Consider the following 16937-nt stretch of genomic DNA (forward strand, 5'->3'; position numbering starts at 1 on the left):
GGTTGCACTTTGACCTCTCAGGAAGCGTGAGGCTGTTTTCTGGGATCTGATTGGCCGTGAAGCTGACAGGGAGACGGAGATGAACCCTCTTCTTCTTTGGTCTCACTTGTATATTCAGCACTTTGGCGGAGTCTGCTTTCATTTCTGGTGTTCTGGTGACGCGTTATTTCGAGGTTACGCTTCCTGTCAGCACTGATGTGACCGCTGGGCGAGCTGCACTTCCTCTGACTGACCTCAGAGTGGCGCTGTCACCCTGCAGAAGCAACTGGGCGCTGCCTTTTGATTTAAAAAATATATGTATATCCTGAGGTTTTTGAATTCGGAGCTCTCTGTGGGTCCGTGAACGCGGCACAGGCGGATATCTTCGTGCTCTCAGCAACTGCAGTTTGTGGAGTTGGAGTCGGAGGGTGGAGGAGTGCGGAGCAGGCTGCGTGATTCTCTCTGTCCGGATCGATCACAGCTGATCAGATGGGATCGATGTGTTAGAGGTGCGTGGCGTTCACTTTCAGCTGATTTTAGTTGTTTGTGAAACTTTCGGGGTTTAAACCGAGCGGGTGGGAAACCGAACAGCTGTGTGACCTCTGACCCTTTTAAACAAACGTTAATTAAAGTTCTCGCGGGAAGCAGCATGTGATTGCTGAAGCGGCAAAGTATCGATAGATCAGCGATGGGGTCACGTGCTGCTGTGTTTAAAACGCGGCGAAAAAGACTAGCTCAGCTGAGAGAGATGAGCACCGGGCCGTGAACGCCTCCTCCTTAATCAAACTCAGCTTTGTGCGTAAAACGATCAGATCAATAATCCCAGTCCTCACGGGAGAAGCACAAACCAGGCTTCACCTAAAACAGCCTCGTGTGCTCCGTTTTAGCTGCCAAACCACAGCCAGATAAATCTTCTAAAAGTGGCCGAAATTTGAATGGAGTCTGGTCTGGTTGTATTTGAGCAGATGTGTATTATTATATATAGTATTATATAATAATGAATGTGTGGGAAACCAGCCCTCAGTGTGTATGTACAGTGTTTTTGTTTGATGAAAATAGAACCAGAAAGTAAGAAGTTCACTTGAATAAACGCAGTCCTAAATTAGCCAAATTGTCAGTTTCCCACTCAGTGCTGTTCTCCTAAAATACAAAGATTGGGAGTTTCAGAATAAAATCTAACGTGAACACAGTTTGAATGAAGTCTGGTGTTGTTTGCTAAGTGTGTGTTCACAGGCACTGTGGTGCTGTTTGACGAGACAATGTCAGCTTTCAGAACATTTCATTGTGGTGCAGCTGATTGGCTGAGGGACTGATTATCTGCATGAACAGGTGTTTCCCGAAAGCGCTCGTGTCTTCGCACCCCGGGACAGCAGCTGCTGGAGACTCGTTAGTTTACAGATCGATCCATGATGAACATGCACCATCCACTCACCTGTCAGCGGCTCATACTCAACCACGCGTTTCAGTTTTTATTCTGAAAGGCTTCTTCTGCTTCCTCCTCAGATATGGCGTGTGTGTGTGTGTGGCTGGCAGGTGTGTGTCTGCTGAGCATGCGTGTTGAGGCTCATCATGGATTGGATAGAAGCAGTGACTACGCCCACCCAGAGCAGCATCATCATCATGTGGTGTCCACCAGCGACACAACCTCAGGTATGAAGCACTCTTATGTTCATGTGTATATGAATGATGTCAGCCACCTCTTATTTAACTGTTTACAAAACAAACCTTTATTTTTTAAACAAACCGGGGATCCTGATTACTTGTCAAATTAAAAGACTTCCTGTACCATCTTAGGATGTTGTAGATTACATTCATTTTAAATTAAAGTGGCTCAAAATACTGTTATTAATTATGCTAGAAGTCATCGTGATGGCAGAAAAATCCTGAATCATTCCCAGTCCGTTATAATTAGCTTGCTAACTACTTGTTAATCATGTTAGCCGTTATCGTAGAGAGTAAATGTTAGTTGTACATCTTTGCTGGAGAAAATTAACATTGTTTGATGATTTTAATACAAGTAACATCATGGTGAGGTTAGATAGCTAGCTGTTAGATCGCTATTCCACTTAAAACTCGTAGCTGACCATACTAGAGATTTTGGATGAATTAGCCTACCTTATCTACTCAGGACAGTACGTTTATTACATCAGGTAGCTTTTAACCCTTGTAATGTCCTCTGGATTCCCATACACCTGGGGTCATTTGACCTGAGGACAACACAAGGGTTAATATGACTGGGTTAGCAAGCATGCTAGTGTAGCTAACATTAGCTAGAATAAAGATGGCTAATAATCCGTCCATGAGTCGACTCCTGTCCTAACTGACCAGGGCTTCATTAAATAACACCTGTTTTTTTCCAGGTCATACTAACTAATGCTAGCTTACTGGCTAATGCGAGAAAATTGCTTGATACCCAGCAAGGTTACCTTTGCTGCTACATTGCTACCTGTTTTGCTAAGGTTAGTTCAAAATGCTAACTGAACCCAAATCAGTTTTTTTGTGCTTACATGACCTGAAACTCATGAGGTGTTTCCTGAGCTCAAGGCTATTGGCTCATGGACTTCCAATCAAGACTTCTCTTTTAGGGTCACCCCCTTGCTGGACATTAGAAAACTTGCAGACACTGAAAAACTGGCTTCAATTTTCAGATGTGAAAGCTACGTCCATCTTTTATAAGCAGTCTGGACCTGCCCCTCTGCAGGTTTTCAGGATCAGGCCAATCATAAGAATGTGGGCTTTTAAGGAGGGGTGCCTTAAAGAGACGGGAGCTAAAGCAGCCAGTTTCAGACAGCAGATCTACAGATCTGAGAACAGGCCTGGTAACAAGCAGAATAAGCCCCCTCCATTTAAACAACTGCTTGTGGAGTTTGACGTGTCAGTGGTTGAGGTTTTCTCCGAGGGTCATGTCTAGTCTGACCAGAGGACAAACGATGATCTGCTGCTCGCTCTTCCGTTGGTCATGTAAAGCAGCGGCGTTCTGTCATCGTAGTATGAGATGTCTTCATCAAGCATTGGCAGTTATTCAGAGCCGTCTCCGGCATGCTGAGACAAGCCAGCACGCTGCAGTCAGTGTTTCAGGACAACACGAAGAGGCGAGAGTTATTTCACGGGCTGACAGAGGTGACGTGACGCTCAGCTATTGTTGCCAAAGACGGCGGCACTTCCTGTGTGCGGTCAGCGTGTTTGTGGGTGTTCTTCATAGGAACCAAACAGCAAGACGGTGTGTGTGTGTGTGTGTGTGTGTGTGTGTGTGTGTGTGTGTGTGTGTGTGTGTGCGCGTGCGTTGTCTCAGAGCTGTGCAGCACTGATAGCGTGGGAGCTAGCCGTTGGCAGCTCACCACAGCTTCCTGAAAATGACAAGCTAACAGTGTCAAAGGAAGCAGGGTGACAGATAGGCTCCGCCCACAGCCTGATCGCGGACAGGAAGTAGAGATGGTGAGGATGGAGGAGAACGTGCTCCGGTCCTATGAGAAAACTGAGAGCCTGAAGGTGTTTCAGCTCCACAGGCAGTGATGGTGGTAATAAGGCAGCTGTTACACTTAATGCGTTTGCAGAAGCTGTGCAGGATGCATGATGGGAAGTGTAGTGACTGTGTAACTTTGACTCGACCTCCATCCTCATTATTCCCAGTCATCCGAGTATTTCCGTCCTCACAGCTGCTCGTCTTAAGCCTCAGACGCCGGCGCTCTTCACCTCGTCCCGGTCTTCTTCTGTGGTGTCACTGCTAATGACAGAAAACCTGAGCTTGTGTGTCTGTGTGTGTGTCTGTGTGTGTGCGTGTGTCCTCACAAGTGACTGTTGGTTCTCACAAGTATAGTAAAATGCAGATTTCGGTCCTCACAAAGATGAGGGGACACACACACACACACACACACACACACTGACACACACACACACACACTGACACACACACACACACTGACACACACACACACTGACACACACACACACACTGACACACACACACTGACACACACACACACACTGACACACACACACACACACAGACTCTCGGAGGCTGAAATGACCAAATGCAGTCATGAACTTTTCACTGCTGTCATGTTTGGTGACGATCAGACGCTAGCTGCTAGCAGAGGCTAACAGGAAGTGAGTGTGGCACTTTCAGTTGCTCCCTACTTCCTCGTAGTCGTCGTTCATGTGAACATGAGTTGTTGTGTGATGTTGTTTGGTGGAAACAGAAAGAATAATGAATCACAGACGGAGATGAAACAGCCACAGAGCCTGAAACTGTTACAGAAAGACTGAAAGTAGATTTAAAGGCAGACCTAAAATAACTTCCTGCGGGACGCGTCTCCGTTCTGTGACCCAAACAAAGATGGCAGGTGCGAGCGATGAGTGTTTACTCTTCGTGCAGCTGTCTCTGGCTGCGTGTGGCGTGGTCACTCTAGAGCTGAACTGAAACCAGGACAGGAAGTCACACGTGGATGATACCTGAGCAGCAGGAGGTCAGTCAGAGACGTTGTGTGCCTGCAAAGATGGAGGGAAACGTTTTTACAGGCTCATTTTAATAAAGTGTCACTCGATGTTGTGTTTGACCCCCGATGACCTCTGACCACCGCAACAGCACGCACAGTGGGCGGGGATTGTCCCGGCTGTGACTCAGTGACGGATGTTTCCTCTCGTAGATCTGTGCGCGATAGACCAGCAGCTCTGCGAGGACGAGAACTCTCTGCTGAGCTTCGAGGCGATCCGCAGCATCCACAAGCTGATGGACGACGACGCCGACGGCACGGTGGACGCGACCGAGACGGACGAGGTGAGACACGAGGCTCCGAAAGCTTCACGCGTGCACGTGGGCTCAGACTCTAACTGTGAGCTGCTCTCAGTTTCTCAGGGAGGATCTGAAGGATCACAACCCCAAAGCCAAACACAGCAGCTTCCACCGAGCCGACGCCCACATCAGCGTGGAGGACATGTGGAACGCCTGGAAGGGCTCCGAAGGTGGGTGTGAGCGAAGGAGCACCATCATCTCCCCTCCAACCAGGCTCGAGCACACGCGCACACCAGCACACGCGCCAGTTAAAGATGTGCGGTGTACTTCCCTGTCTGACCCCATCAAAATAAAAGCTGCAGTTAAAATCAGCAGGTGTGAAGGCAGAAAGGAAACGATGAGGGGAAAAATGCTGCCTCGACTTCCTGCTCAGTTTGTCAGCAACAAAAACACAACGTTTGTCAAACTCTATTTTTGGAGGAGAGGCTGGAGTTAAAGCCGCCATCACTCGGCGACGCTGACAGTTTCCTGTTTGTTTACACATGCCGGCTGCTTCAGGTGTGTTTACTGTGTTTTCAGTCTACAACTGGACGGTGCAGCGGGTGGAGGACTGGCTTGCCAGCGTCGAGCTGCCTCAGTACAGCGAAAGCTTCAGGAGACACCAGCTGGACGGCCAAGCGCTGCCCAGGTAACCACGACGATCTTTATTTAACACAGACGCTCGCCGTGAGTCAGCAGTAACACGGAGACACTGATCCTGACCCGTCCTCAGCTGCGAGGTCACAAAGTTCAGCACGTTTTAGTGTAAACATTCAGAGCGCGATGTGTGTGTCTGCTGTGTGTTTCCACTTCCTGCAGGTTGGCGGTGAAGAACGCGACCCTGACCGTGTCCGTGCTGAAGATTTTAGACCGGAGTCACGCTCAGAAGCTGCAGCTCAAAGCTCTCGACATCGTGCTGTTCGGGCCGCCGCCAGGTGTGTGTGCACCAACGTGTGCATGTGCGCGTGTTTCTGCGCGTGCTGCTGGTGTGTAATGTCTGTGTGTCTGCAGGCCAGCAGAGCCGCTGGAAGGACCTGGTGCTGGGTCTGTCCATCCTGATGGCGCTTGGCGGCTGCTGGTTCGCCTACGCCCAGACCCGGAAGTCCAGAGACGACCTGGGGAAGCTGGTGAAGGACCTGGAGAGCCTGCAGAGGGCGGAGCAAAGCCTGCTCGACCTGCAGGAGAAGTACGTCCTCCAGCACCACGCCCACACTCAGCTGATGGTCTATAGACTGTATATAAAAGATGGTAGCAGGCAACATTAGCATTTTAGCCACCATGTTGTGTTTTGGGGGGGGGGTTGTGACAAGAGGGTGGAGTTACAGACTGTACGCAGGTACCTGCTGACCTGTAACATCCAATTAAAATCCTTCCTCTAAACCAGGGGTGTCCAACTGCAGGCCTCGGGGGCCGGTGTCCTGCAGGTTTTAGATCTCACCCTGGGTCAGCACTCCTGAATCACATGATTAGTTCGTTACCAGGCGTCTGGAGAACGTCAAGACATGTTTTCATTTAGCCCTTTAAATCAGCTGTGTTGGATCAAGGACACATCTAAACCCTGCAGGACACCAGCCCTCGAGGCCTGCAGTTGGACACCCCTGCTCTAAACCGTTAACTGAACAGCAGCCACGTTATGGGTTTATTTGACAGCACAAAGACGGCCCAGAGGACCAGAGGTGAACTAGCACGCAGCTAGCAGCTGCAGCCTGTCATCAAACAGGCCACGCCCCCAGCAGTGGCTCTGTGTTTTGGCAGGTTGTTTAAAAAAGTCCAGAGAAAAAACAGAGCAGCTCGTTTTATTATAACTGTGACAGCACAAGGAAGCAACCTGTGTGTGTGTGTGTGTGTGTGTGTGTGTGTGTGTGTGTGTGTGTGTGTGTGTGTGTGTGTGTGTGTGGACAGCCTCTGCAGAGGTGTCCTGTCTGAAGTCCTTTTATGGGCATGAGTGCCCAGCAGCTCACTCTGCGCACGCACACACACACGCGCGCACACACACACACACACACGCTGTAACAGCGATCACATTGCAGATCAAAGTGATAGCGTTGCCATGGCAGCAAGCAGCTATCTTGATAGTAATCGTGTGTTTGTTTTATAAAGTCAGCTGCTCTCCACACGCTGCAGACTCCAGCTGTTCCTTATAAAGCTCCAGATGTTTGCAGGTCTGGACCTTCTTCACGAGACAGACGAGCTTCCTGTGTGGATGCAGCGACGCGTTCGCTGGCCGTGGTTCTCGGTGACGTTGCTCCTGCTCACTGTGTGCTCTCACTAGTCTCACTAGTGGACGACTCGCACAGTCTCTCATAGAGCCGGGGGGGCTGTGAAGCACAGCCAACCCCACGCCCTCCAACATGCAGCTGCTCCTCCTTGATCCTGGTTCTGCTGTTCGTGTTAAAGAGGAGTTCTTCCTCCCCCCTGTCTCTGATTGCTTCTCAGAAGGGGCTTCAGAGCACACTCACACTGTCATTATCCTCACTGCTCCTGTGTGAGCTTATACCAGGAGTTAAAACACACACAGCTGTTATTACTGTTGTTGCTACTTTTACACACTCAGCTGATCTGCTGGGATCAATTGAAGCATCGGCTCTGTTTTCTGTCTGAAATCCCCCAGCTGCTGTCTGTTTGTCCTCTCTCCAAAAATAGCCCCCCCCCAACACACACACACACACACACACACACACACACACACACACACACGTCTCCTCAGGTGGAAGAACAGCGCCTCCTGCTGCCATCAGTGATAACTGAAGGCCAGCAGCTTCTTTGTGTTGCTGCGCTGGCATGCGGAAGTCATCAGTCACATGACAGGAAGTCAAGCTTCTTAATTGTGAACATTTTCCAGATTCTATTTATTTTTTTTATGACTAAACAGTAAAATGAGTAAGAAATTCCACAGGTTAATCATCAATAAAAGTCAATAAGGAAATGGGTCGGTTAGGAAATAGTAGAGTAGGAATAAAAACAGTTTCATTCTAAAAGTTCAGCGCTCTGAACCTGCTGACCTCACTTCCTGTGCTAACAGGAAATGCTGATCTCCTTCATAACGACGTGGCTGTGGGGCCGTGAGGAGAGTCAGATGTGAGCTTCAGCAAATCTGCGACATGCAGACATGAAGTTTCAGTTTCTTCAGTTTTTATTTGGGATTTTTGCCATTTCTGTGAGGGACCATCAAAGTTACCCTTCATCAGAGCCTCTGCTCCAGCTCCTCACAGCTGCAGGCTGCCCTCAGTTTGTGGGCTCGACACACTGAGAACATCGTCAAAGTCCAACTTCTTCCACTGATCCAGGAGCAGTTTGGTGACAGCCTGTGAGTTTTCCAATCTGCTGGAGCTCCTGTCCCACAGCATAGCCACAAGTATCATTATTATTAAATTAATGTTTTGCAAACTCCCAGATCTGAATCTGATCCAGAACGTGTTGTCGTTGCATGAGAAGCCAGCTAACCTCAGCTGAGCCTTTCAGGTTGGCGTGTTTTGACGATTCTTAAACATCATTCGAACGCTCCTCTCCGTAAATGTCTTTGACTCTGTGGAAATGGGACACGGGTGGAAAGTGGTGACGCCGTTTTAACCCGACGTGTTGCTGCTCTCGTTGTTTTTTCATGGCAGGCTGCAGCAGGCTCAAGAGGAGCAGCGCTGCGTCCAGGTGGAGAAGGTGAAGGTGGAGGAGGAGCTGAGGAACGAGATCAACTCGGCCAAGGAGGAAGCTCTGCGGCTTCGTGAGCTGCGAGAGGGAAACAAGAACGAGCGGAGCCGGCAGAAATATGCCGAGGAGGAGCTGGAGCAGGTGGGGCCGTTTAAAACACCGCCCGTCCGTCCCTCCATCAATTCATCGGCTCATCTTTGTTCTGTGTTCACCGCAGGTCCGCAAGGTGCTGAAAAAGGCAGAGCGGGAGCTGGAGTCACGAGTCCACTGGACCCCGCCGGAGGCGCTGCAGAAGTGGCTGCAGCTGACGCACGAAATCGAAGTTCAGTATTACAACATCAAGAAACAGAGCGCTGAGCGGCAGCTGCTACAGGCCAGAGAGGGGGTGAGTGAAGCAAAGATAATTGGCTTAAATTTAACGTTTCTCTGATGGACGTCTCTCAGGGACACTTCCTGCTGTGGAAAATGGCCAAAAAGCAACTTTCCAGAAAGCAAAAACCATCCCTGAGCCCCTTCAAGGTCGTCTCCAGGACCTCTGGAGCTGCTTCTACTTTCAGATCTGTCTGGAAGACCTGCTCTGATGTCCTGCAAACATCAAATTCTTAGTCAGCAAGTGTCCAAACCTGACAAACCTGTTGGTGTCCTCTGGGTCGTTCATGGTGAGTTCATCAGTCAGGGAGAGACGGGGACATCCTGATGCATGAGGGAAGCGGTCAAGCCCACTGATGCCTTTCAAGAAAAGCTGGAGCTGACTCGTCCAAATTTCGTTTTATACAGAAACAGGGCCTGAGCAGAAACACAGGACTTTAATAAGTCTGAAAGTGGATATTTACGAGTGTAATACGAACCAAAATTTTGTATCATGTTTGGTTTAGACGCACTATGAGAGCTGAAAGCGGAAGTCGTCCAGGCTCTTTAGTCTGGTTTGACAGTGTGTTTCCTGCAGCAAAATCCTTCATTATCCTCAAATACTTCCTGGAAAATAGTTATAGTTAATTAGTTATTAGTTAAAAATAGTTGGGGGCTTATCCGGGATTGAGCCAACAGTTTACAACATGCATTTAGCTTTCTTTCCTAAACGGGAGCTGAGGTGACTACTGTGGAAGTCCTGACTGATAAAGAGTTGATGTCAAATATTCAAGCTGAGGGTCACTGTTGAGACTCTGGAAGAGGTCAGAGCGGGACTTCCATGGGGAGATGGCCTTGAACGCACCTCACACATGATACAGGAACCATATCGGGATCCTCATCATTTCTACATTTTGTCATTTTGATGTTATCCTGACTGTGAGATAAACAAGCTAAAGCACACATGATGAAGACGCTGTCATGAGATTTGAGCTAAGATTTATAGATTTGTAGGAGCAGCACCGTAAACTGCACAGAATCGATATATTCTGATATTGGTTTACCATTACGGTGAGAAAAAACACACACTAACATTGATGATGATGATGATGAGGCTGGTGTTTCAGGCAGAGAAGATCAAGAAGAAGAGGAGTTCTCTGTTCGGCACGTTTCACGTGGCTCACAGCTCCTCGCTGGATGACGTCGATCACAAGATCCTCTCCGCCAAGTGAGTAAGCGCAAAGCCTGCAGTTCCTCTGATGTCCAGCGGAGGCAGCAGTGAGTCGGTGCTCATAGACTCCCATGTTAAACTTTACAGCAGAAACAAACATGCTTGCAGCCTGATACACAAACTGTTTGGTCTATGTAGATTATTTTTCTAAATAACCTGTTTTAAATTAAATTAAGGCTTAGAATTGGCATTTGGAGGGGCGTGGCCTGCTTGATGGACAGGTGACTGTGGAGTCCCTGAACTATTCTTTCTGTATAAATATTCCTGTTTCTTTCCTCTGTGCTCACTCTGTGGGACATATATTTGCTGATGCGTCCTGTTACACGCGCACCTGTGTTACCTGCACAGGTAGCTTATTTTGCTTCTCTTCCTCCTCAGACAGGCCCTGGCTGAGGTGACAGCGGCGCTGCGGGAGAAGCTGCACCGCTGGCAGCAGATCGAGTCTCTGACGGGCTTCTGTTTGGTCACCAATCCAGGCCTCGGTGCGCTAGCCACCGCCCTCAACCTGGACCCGTCCTTCCTCGGGCTGCGACCTCCGACCCCTCAGCACCTTCTCCTTTCTGATGACCTAGATGACATGGACGAGGACATCCTTTCTCCGGGGACGCTGCAGTGTAAGTCTGCTCTGTGACGTCATCACAGTAACCCTGAGTCAGTTTAACTAGCAGTTGGAAAGTCGGCTGTGATCCTGAGTTAGCTTAGTTAAGCTAACTCAGGATCACTTTGATGGCTCTTAACCTGCTGCCTTTTGCAGATCAGCTGATCTCTACACTCAGAACAAAGATTTGGATGTTCTGATTCATACACTTTTGCTCTCTGATCATTTCGTTAGAATGAAATCTTAAGGTGAAGTCCTGAATTAAGAACAGTGGAACTTTCCTTCAACTCTTCTTCTTCTTCAGAGTCACATGATGCAACAAAAACACAAACCCTAAACTTCAGAGTTAATCATTACTTACCTTCTCTCAGCTCACCTGTGGTCCCCTCTCTGTCTCCGCCTCCTCCTCTGATTGGTCTTATTTTCTTGCCGTCTCTTGATTGGCTCCTTCCAGACGCAGCGTGGCAGATGGACCGGCGAGTCAGCGACCTCTGGCCCCTGAGTGGCATCGCAGACACCCAGTCAGCGTGGAAACAATCCGGTTGGCCTCACCCCTTCCTTAGCCTTCCTCTCTTCTGATTGGTTCATACCTCTGTACAAACCCAACCAATCAGCACCTAAAACACATTTAAGATCCTTTAAAGCATTTCAAAGGAAACCTGATCAGAGGAAAAATTCAGAATAATTTTTCTTCATTCCTGCAAAGTCTGAATAATCTTTTTCAATCAGACACAGAGGTATTGATCAGTCGTGCAAAGACGTTCACATGAACACAGATTCTTTTTCTTTGAAGTGCATTTTACTATAGAAAGTTTTCCTTTAATCAAGGAAGTTAGATCCTTGATTAAATGTCAGAATATTAAACAGTTTGACTGCGTAACACACGGGAGCTGCTGCCTGTTCCACCTGAAACTGATGTTACAATGTAACTATAGGCACGAATGTAACTATAGGGGTATGATTGTAGCTGAAATACAGTTTGTGCACGCAGCAATAAAGTTTGTTCACTCAAAGTAAGCTTTTCTTCGCTCAAAATAAATTTTTCCTCAAAATGCAACACTTGCACCTGCAATTGTTTTATGTGCGCTCAGAATAGTGGCACAAAAATAAGGCCTTACTAAATGGGCAACATTAATATTCAGATTTGAATCTGAATATTTTTTAACTTCTTTTAAAATCGGTAAGTTTATTACGTTTGGCACTAATGATTTTTAGTTACTGTGTCAAAATATTAAACCGGGTCAGTGTCCCTGTGAACGCCTCGTCGAGTGTTTCTCTTCTTCCTCCTCATCTTCTTCCTCCCCGTGTGGTTGGACATTCAAACTTCAGTTTGTTCTTCTGCTTTTTCTCTGAAGTCCCGGAGCCCTCACTTCATTTTAATAACCTGCTTCTGCCTCTTCCTTTCACTAACATCCACTTTAATAGCAGCTGATGTTTTGTAACTCGGCTGGACTGTGACGTCAGTTCATGCAGCAAAAGCTTGAAAAACACAAAGAAAATCGCTTGTAGAAAAATAAAATGAGCTCAGGTTGAACGACAGAAGAGCTCAAAGAAGAAACATGAAAAATGTTCTGAAAGCTGAAGAAAACACCGGATTTTATTTTGAAGGTTTGGCTGCTAAATTTCAAAATACAAGCACATTTTTCTGCCTTTTCTTTGACCCTTTTTAGTTTAAAACTGCTTTCTTCTATTTGTGAGCTGAATTTATTTTGGTTTCCAAAATAAGAGTCTCATTTGTAACTCTACACTCTCTTTGTCCTGCAGCTCAGAGTGTGATGCCCCTGCGACAGAGGATCGGAGACCCCGCCCTGAACACTTTCAGCTCTCAGAGGTTGGTTGAAGGGCGGAGCTTGGTTCCACAGGAAGGACGTGACCCGTTCACATCGTGCCGCCCTCCCAGCGGCCGGCAGAATCGCAGCCGCTCCATTGGCCACCTGGAGTTCCCCCCTGTGCCTCCCCCTTCTCTCTCCTCCGCCCTGTCTCACCCCTCCCTCAGCCCCACCTCCTCTTCTCACCCCCCCACCTTCTCCTGCTCTCCTCCACCTTCTGACTCTTCTTCATGCGCTGAGGGCACCGCCCACTTTTCTGCTCTGTTCCTCCGTTCTTCCCATTTCCACTCTGCGGAGGCGACGTCCAGCCTCCCGCCTGGAGGGGGCGCTGTGACAAGTCAAGCGCAGCGCTGTCGCTCCAGCAGCTTCCGGTATTTTTCTCTGCATGACTGTTTTCCAAACCTGATGCACTAACGAGACCGAAGCAGTCGAATCAGTGGGCCTCGCTCGGTTTGAGATAATTTATGAGACTCGCCGGTTCGAGTTCAAGTTTTAGTTTGAATTCTCAGGTGGTCAAAAGTGAAGGACATGCAGAGGGCTGTTGTGAGCAGGCCTGCAGGTGATCTGTGGGGACGCCTAAAGGGAGCAGCTGATAGAAGAAGGGAAGGTTGTCAAAGTATATTAGAGTTTGGAATCCATCGTATTGGGAGGTTCAGGAGGAACCACATGGACGCCGTCCTGGCTGTAGAACAGTGAAGCTTCTCTTTAACCTCGTGGTTCTTCTGGCCGTGTTGCAGGTGTCTGCAAGTACAGCCTGCTTCTGTTTAGGGGACTCGGTGAAGGTGTTCAGATGTACCTCAGGTGGTGTTCAAAGCTGTGAAGTTGACATGTGACCAGATTGGAGCTTTGTCTGTATTTCTGGTCAAAAGCAGCTGCTGCTGGACCAGATGTGGTTCACTCGACTTGGTCAGAGTGTAGTCCTCAGCACCTGCTGGAGCGCTTTCTTTCAGAGTTTAAAGTATAGTAGTGCTCAGGGTCGACAGTAATTGAAAGTTGTTGAACCCTGGAAAGGTTGTTAGGCCATCCAGTCGATGTGTTTGTGGACTTGCTGAGGACTTGCGAGCTCACCTGGTGTGACCAGAGTGTCCACACCTTTGGAAAATGCTGGGGTTGCCTGTTGTATTCAGCCCTGTGACGTTTATCGACTGGAGCTCAAAGCGTAGGTCGTCCTTTTAGGAACTTTAGAACCGTGTTTCTGTTTGAGAAACCAAGTTATGCTTAAGTATCTCCAGATTTTAAGTTGTCTTTTGTTTTTTCTTTTTTTTATATGGTGGAATAGTCGTCTGGGTTGGAGGAGTGTTGTTGCCCCAAGCACTGACAACAGATTGGAAGGTGGAGGTGAGGTGGACCTTTGGATTGTTTAGTCCCATCAGTTTTGTGGGAACTGGACGATGGCAAAGAGAGAACTGTGGGAGAACATGAAGCTGGTTGATCTGTGTTTCTACCCTCTGCAGCTGAAGGCTGGTCACTAGGCTCTTGATGCAAACATGGATATAATCCTTCAACAGAACCCTTTGTTATTTATTTATTTATTATTTATTACCCTTTGTTCATAGTTGCTTCAAACACTGGCCTCAAAGGTGCTGTGAGATTACTCCAGCAAGCAGTGCACCAGTTGGTGGTCTTTGGTTGTCAGGTTGCTGATTGTCTCGACTGGTGTATGTGCGCCTTTTGTTGAAGATGTTTAGAAGCTTTAACATGTTGAGTGGAGCCACTGCTCCTTTAGATGTTGGGATTGATTCATCAGGATGTCTGTTTGGTGTCTTATTCCCAACGATCCCGGGAAAACGTTGCTGCCTTCGTGGCCCAACCTCAGATAAATGGATGAAGACTCTTAAATGTTTTGAATTTAATTTTAGGATCTTCTACGGGCGTTCTTTAGTTCTTAGAGTTAGTATCCAAGAGTTTTGAGGACTTTCTCTGAATTTGTTTCCTTTGACTGATTTCCTTCCAAACCTCAACAGTTCAGGTTGAGAGTTTAGGTAAGAAGAGATCAGGGGTGCTTAAAGAGAAAGCTTTTGATGAATGAGGCCCAATGTTTCACTGTTTCCTGCAGAGTTTCCTACTCTGTTATTAACATTTATGTTCTTTCCGGTTGTATCTTTCAGGGTCTCTGTGGTTTGCTGTTTCCCTCTAACTTTGCCTTTACCTTCTACTTAACAGAAAACATCCTCATTCAAAGCTTCTGCTTTACGAACTCGTTATTTTCCTGCTCTGCAGTAATAAATGCACGAGTCAGTCGTTTCTGTGTCGGCGCCACGTTTCCACCAGTCCGAGAACCAGTCATTACATATGAACACGTAGCAGGAGGCGGTTTCTTCTGTTCATCGTCCATGTTTCTAATAAGACTGCAGCGATTCAGACACGAGCGCACATGTTTACAGCGTCGTGCTGACAGCTAAGTTACGGCAGGCGGTCACCGATGTGTCGACCATGACTGCAGCGGTCTGTGTACTCAGTTATTCCAGCCATGGCTGTCAAACTGCAGCTCAGAGGTGGATTCTGATTTTTAAAAATGGTGGCTAAGAAGCTCGAGCAGTCGACCAATCATCTGCAGCTTCACCGAGACGTTCTGTCACCAGCGTCTCGGTGAAGAGTCTCAGCAGTCGTGACGTTCACGCAAACCATCGTTTCTGATTTTCTCTTTCAGGGACATCATGAACCGCTCAGACTCTGACTCCGCCCTCCCGCAGTCTCACAGCGACCCCCGAGGTCAGCACAGCTCAAAGTCCTTCCTCCTGACGTCCAGGCTCCACCCACTGCAGGACCCGGGCTCCAGGCTGGGTATGGGAGGTGGAGGAGGAGGTCTAGAGAAGAGCTCCAGCCTCGGGGAGCTGAGGGGCATCTCTGCTTCCGTCCTCGCCTCCGCCTGCTCCACTCGCTCCCTCTGCATCACATCGGACGCTACAGACGGAACCGCCGTCTTCTCGTCGTCCACCTCTTCCAGCTCATCAGGTAGCGCCCGGGGGGCGGGGCTCCAGGTTCCCACCAGAAAGGGCGGCACGGAGGAAGACGCCGGCGAGGATAGCGAGTCGTCCGGCAGCCGAAGGAGAAACGCCTTTAACAAGCTCTTCAAGAAGAAACATGGACGTTACTGAGCATCACGCCAGGAACCCAAACGCTTTACGCTGCCGCTGGTTTCCCTTGTTTGATCGTGTCTCTGCATGACAGCGAAGATCAGACCTTACATACCACCAAAGAAAAGACGAGGAGGAGCCGAAACAGGGACGACCAGACCAACCATCAGCCCCAGTCCAGCAAACTAACACCAACATCGGCTCCCAGAGTATTTAAATGCTGTTGTAGTGGTACTTTTACTGCAGTGAAGGACTTCACTGCAGGAACTGCATCCTGTGTAAAAAGCTGTTTGTGAGTTGATGACATTATTGTCATGTTTTCACGATGTTACCAAAGAAATATCACGGTTTTGTTTTTTCCTCTGAAAGTGCCTCAGAAGTCCAAAATCTGCTGTGAGGCAGACTGTGGTTTGTGATGAAGATGCCGCAGAGCACTGCAGTGACTGAGCCTCACCTGTACGGAGGCCTGAAGCTGCCAGACTAAACAGAGTCATGTAAACAGCTCAGTGAATAGAATATTTCTGCCTTTAAATGTACCAAAAATAATAAATGTTGTGGTCTTAAAGGACATCTGCTGGTTCTCTGGGAGCGTTCACACCTGCGTCTGTACAGCCTGTTTAAATGAAGCTGGTTGTCAATTTGGAGTCATAAATGACCTTTAGAATAACTTTGAATCATTCCTGATGTAGTCTTTTATCTACTGATAACATACAAACGGGTTATTTTGTGCTAACAGCATTTATTATTTCAGATTATTTCATTTTTTCTCATTGTTGTGGAAGAACATGAAAATGAGTGCAAACACCTTTAATAATCTATTAATCCATTTATAATTTTTGCCTCATAACTTTTGCACTGTCCACTTCCTGCTGTGACAAAACAAATTTCCCACGTGTGGGACTAATAAAGGTTATCTTATCTTATCTTATCAGTTCACTGATCTGAGGGACAGGCGAGTGTTTAACCAGCAGGGGGCAGCACAGAGCACAGCCTGTACAGAAGCATTAGACTTTCCAAAGGCTACGATTTACAGGTGTTTCCTAAATGCATCAAATGGCCACCGGATGATTTTGGAGGGAGAAAGTTTTCACAGGTCAAGGTTCCACCTTCAATGATGCCAGACATGTTGGTGTTCTGATTAAAGATGGCAGCATGACCGCCTTTAACAACCAGCCAATAGGAAAGCAGCTTGAAATGACGCTCTGCCCAATGGAAGTCAAATGTTTAACATTAAAGATGGAAACAGGAATCTTTGGTTTATTTGTGCTGGCAGACTGTATGATTGGTCGTCCAGCTGTTACCATGACAACACCTAGGATGATACAGAAAGGGTCCAAAACATCAGTGCGTTCATAGGAGCAAAGCCTGTGACTAGTTTCTCCATACAGGAAGTGCCTTGAAGCTGTCATCACCAACAACTCGTCAGTTCTCATCACCTCGCACGCTTTGTATTGTGAGG

At 47.9% G+C, this 16937-nt stretch overlaps 1 protein-coding gene across 2 annotated transcripts; it reads left to right on the forward strand.

The window, feature by feature from the left end:
- Positions 1 to 318: 318 nt before the first annotated feature.
- On the forward strand, positions 319 to 16145 carry LOC146661354 (stromal interaction molecule 1-like). 2 transcript variants are annotated; one of them, XM_085421446.1, is made up of 14 exons: positions 319 to 488; positions 1483 to 1629; positions 4626 to 4756; positions 4827 to 4941; positions 5291 to 5399; positions 5570 to 5685; positions 5762 to 5936; positions 8359 to 8536; positions 8613 to 8780; positions 9871 to 9971; positions 10353 to 10588; positions 11027 to 11113; positions 12337 to 12403; positions 15052 to 16145. In XM_085421446.1, exons 2-14 carry the CDS (start codon positions 1485 to 1487, stop codon positions 15497 to 15499), a joined length of 2076 nt encoding a protein of 691 aa, XP_085277572.1. In that variant the 5' UTR covers positions 319 to 488; positions 1483 to 1484; the 3' UTR covers positions 15500 to 16145. The 2 variants fall into 2 exon arrangements, with proteins under 2 accessions (XP_085277572.1, XP_085277573.1); XM_085421447.1 differs by lacking the exon at positions 11027 to 11113.
- Positions 16146 to 16937: the final 792 nt, after the last annotated feature.

The sequence above is a fragment of the Rhamphochromis longiceps genome, linkage group LG10 (assembly GCF_057381845.1).
Source record: "Rhamphochromis longiceps isolate RC_006_pf linkage group LG10, R_longiceps_female_GT1.1, whole genome shotgun sequence".
Taxonomy (NCBI): Eukaryota; Metazoa; Chordata; class Actinopteri; order Cichliformes; family Cichlidae; genus Rhamphochromis; species Rhamphochromis longiceps.

Excerpts from the sequence above, each read along its gene's own strand:
- LOC146661354 (XM_085421446.1), top strand. The coding sequence starts at position 1,485 with ATGGCGTGTGTGTGTGTGTGGCTGGCAGGTGTGTGTCTGCTGAGCATG. Across the intron at positions 5,400-5,569 it reads GACGGCCAAGCGCTGCCCAG|GTTGGCGGTGAAGAACGCGA; the intron begins GTAACCACGACG and ends CACTTCCTGCAG. Across the intron at positions 9,972-10,352 it reads CACAAGATCCTCTCCGCCAA|ACAGGCCCTGGCTGAGGTGA; the intron begins GTGAGTAAGCGC and ends CTTCCTCCTCAG.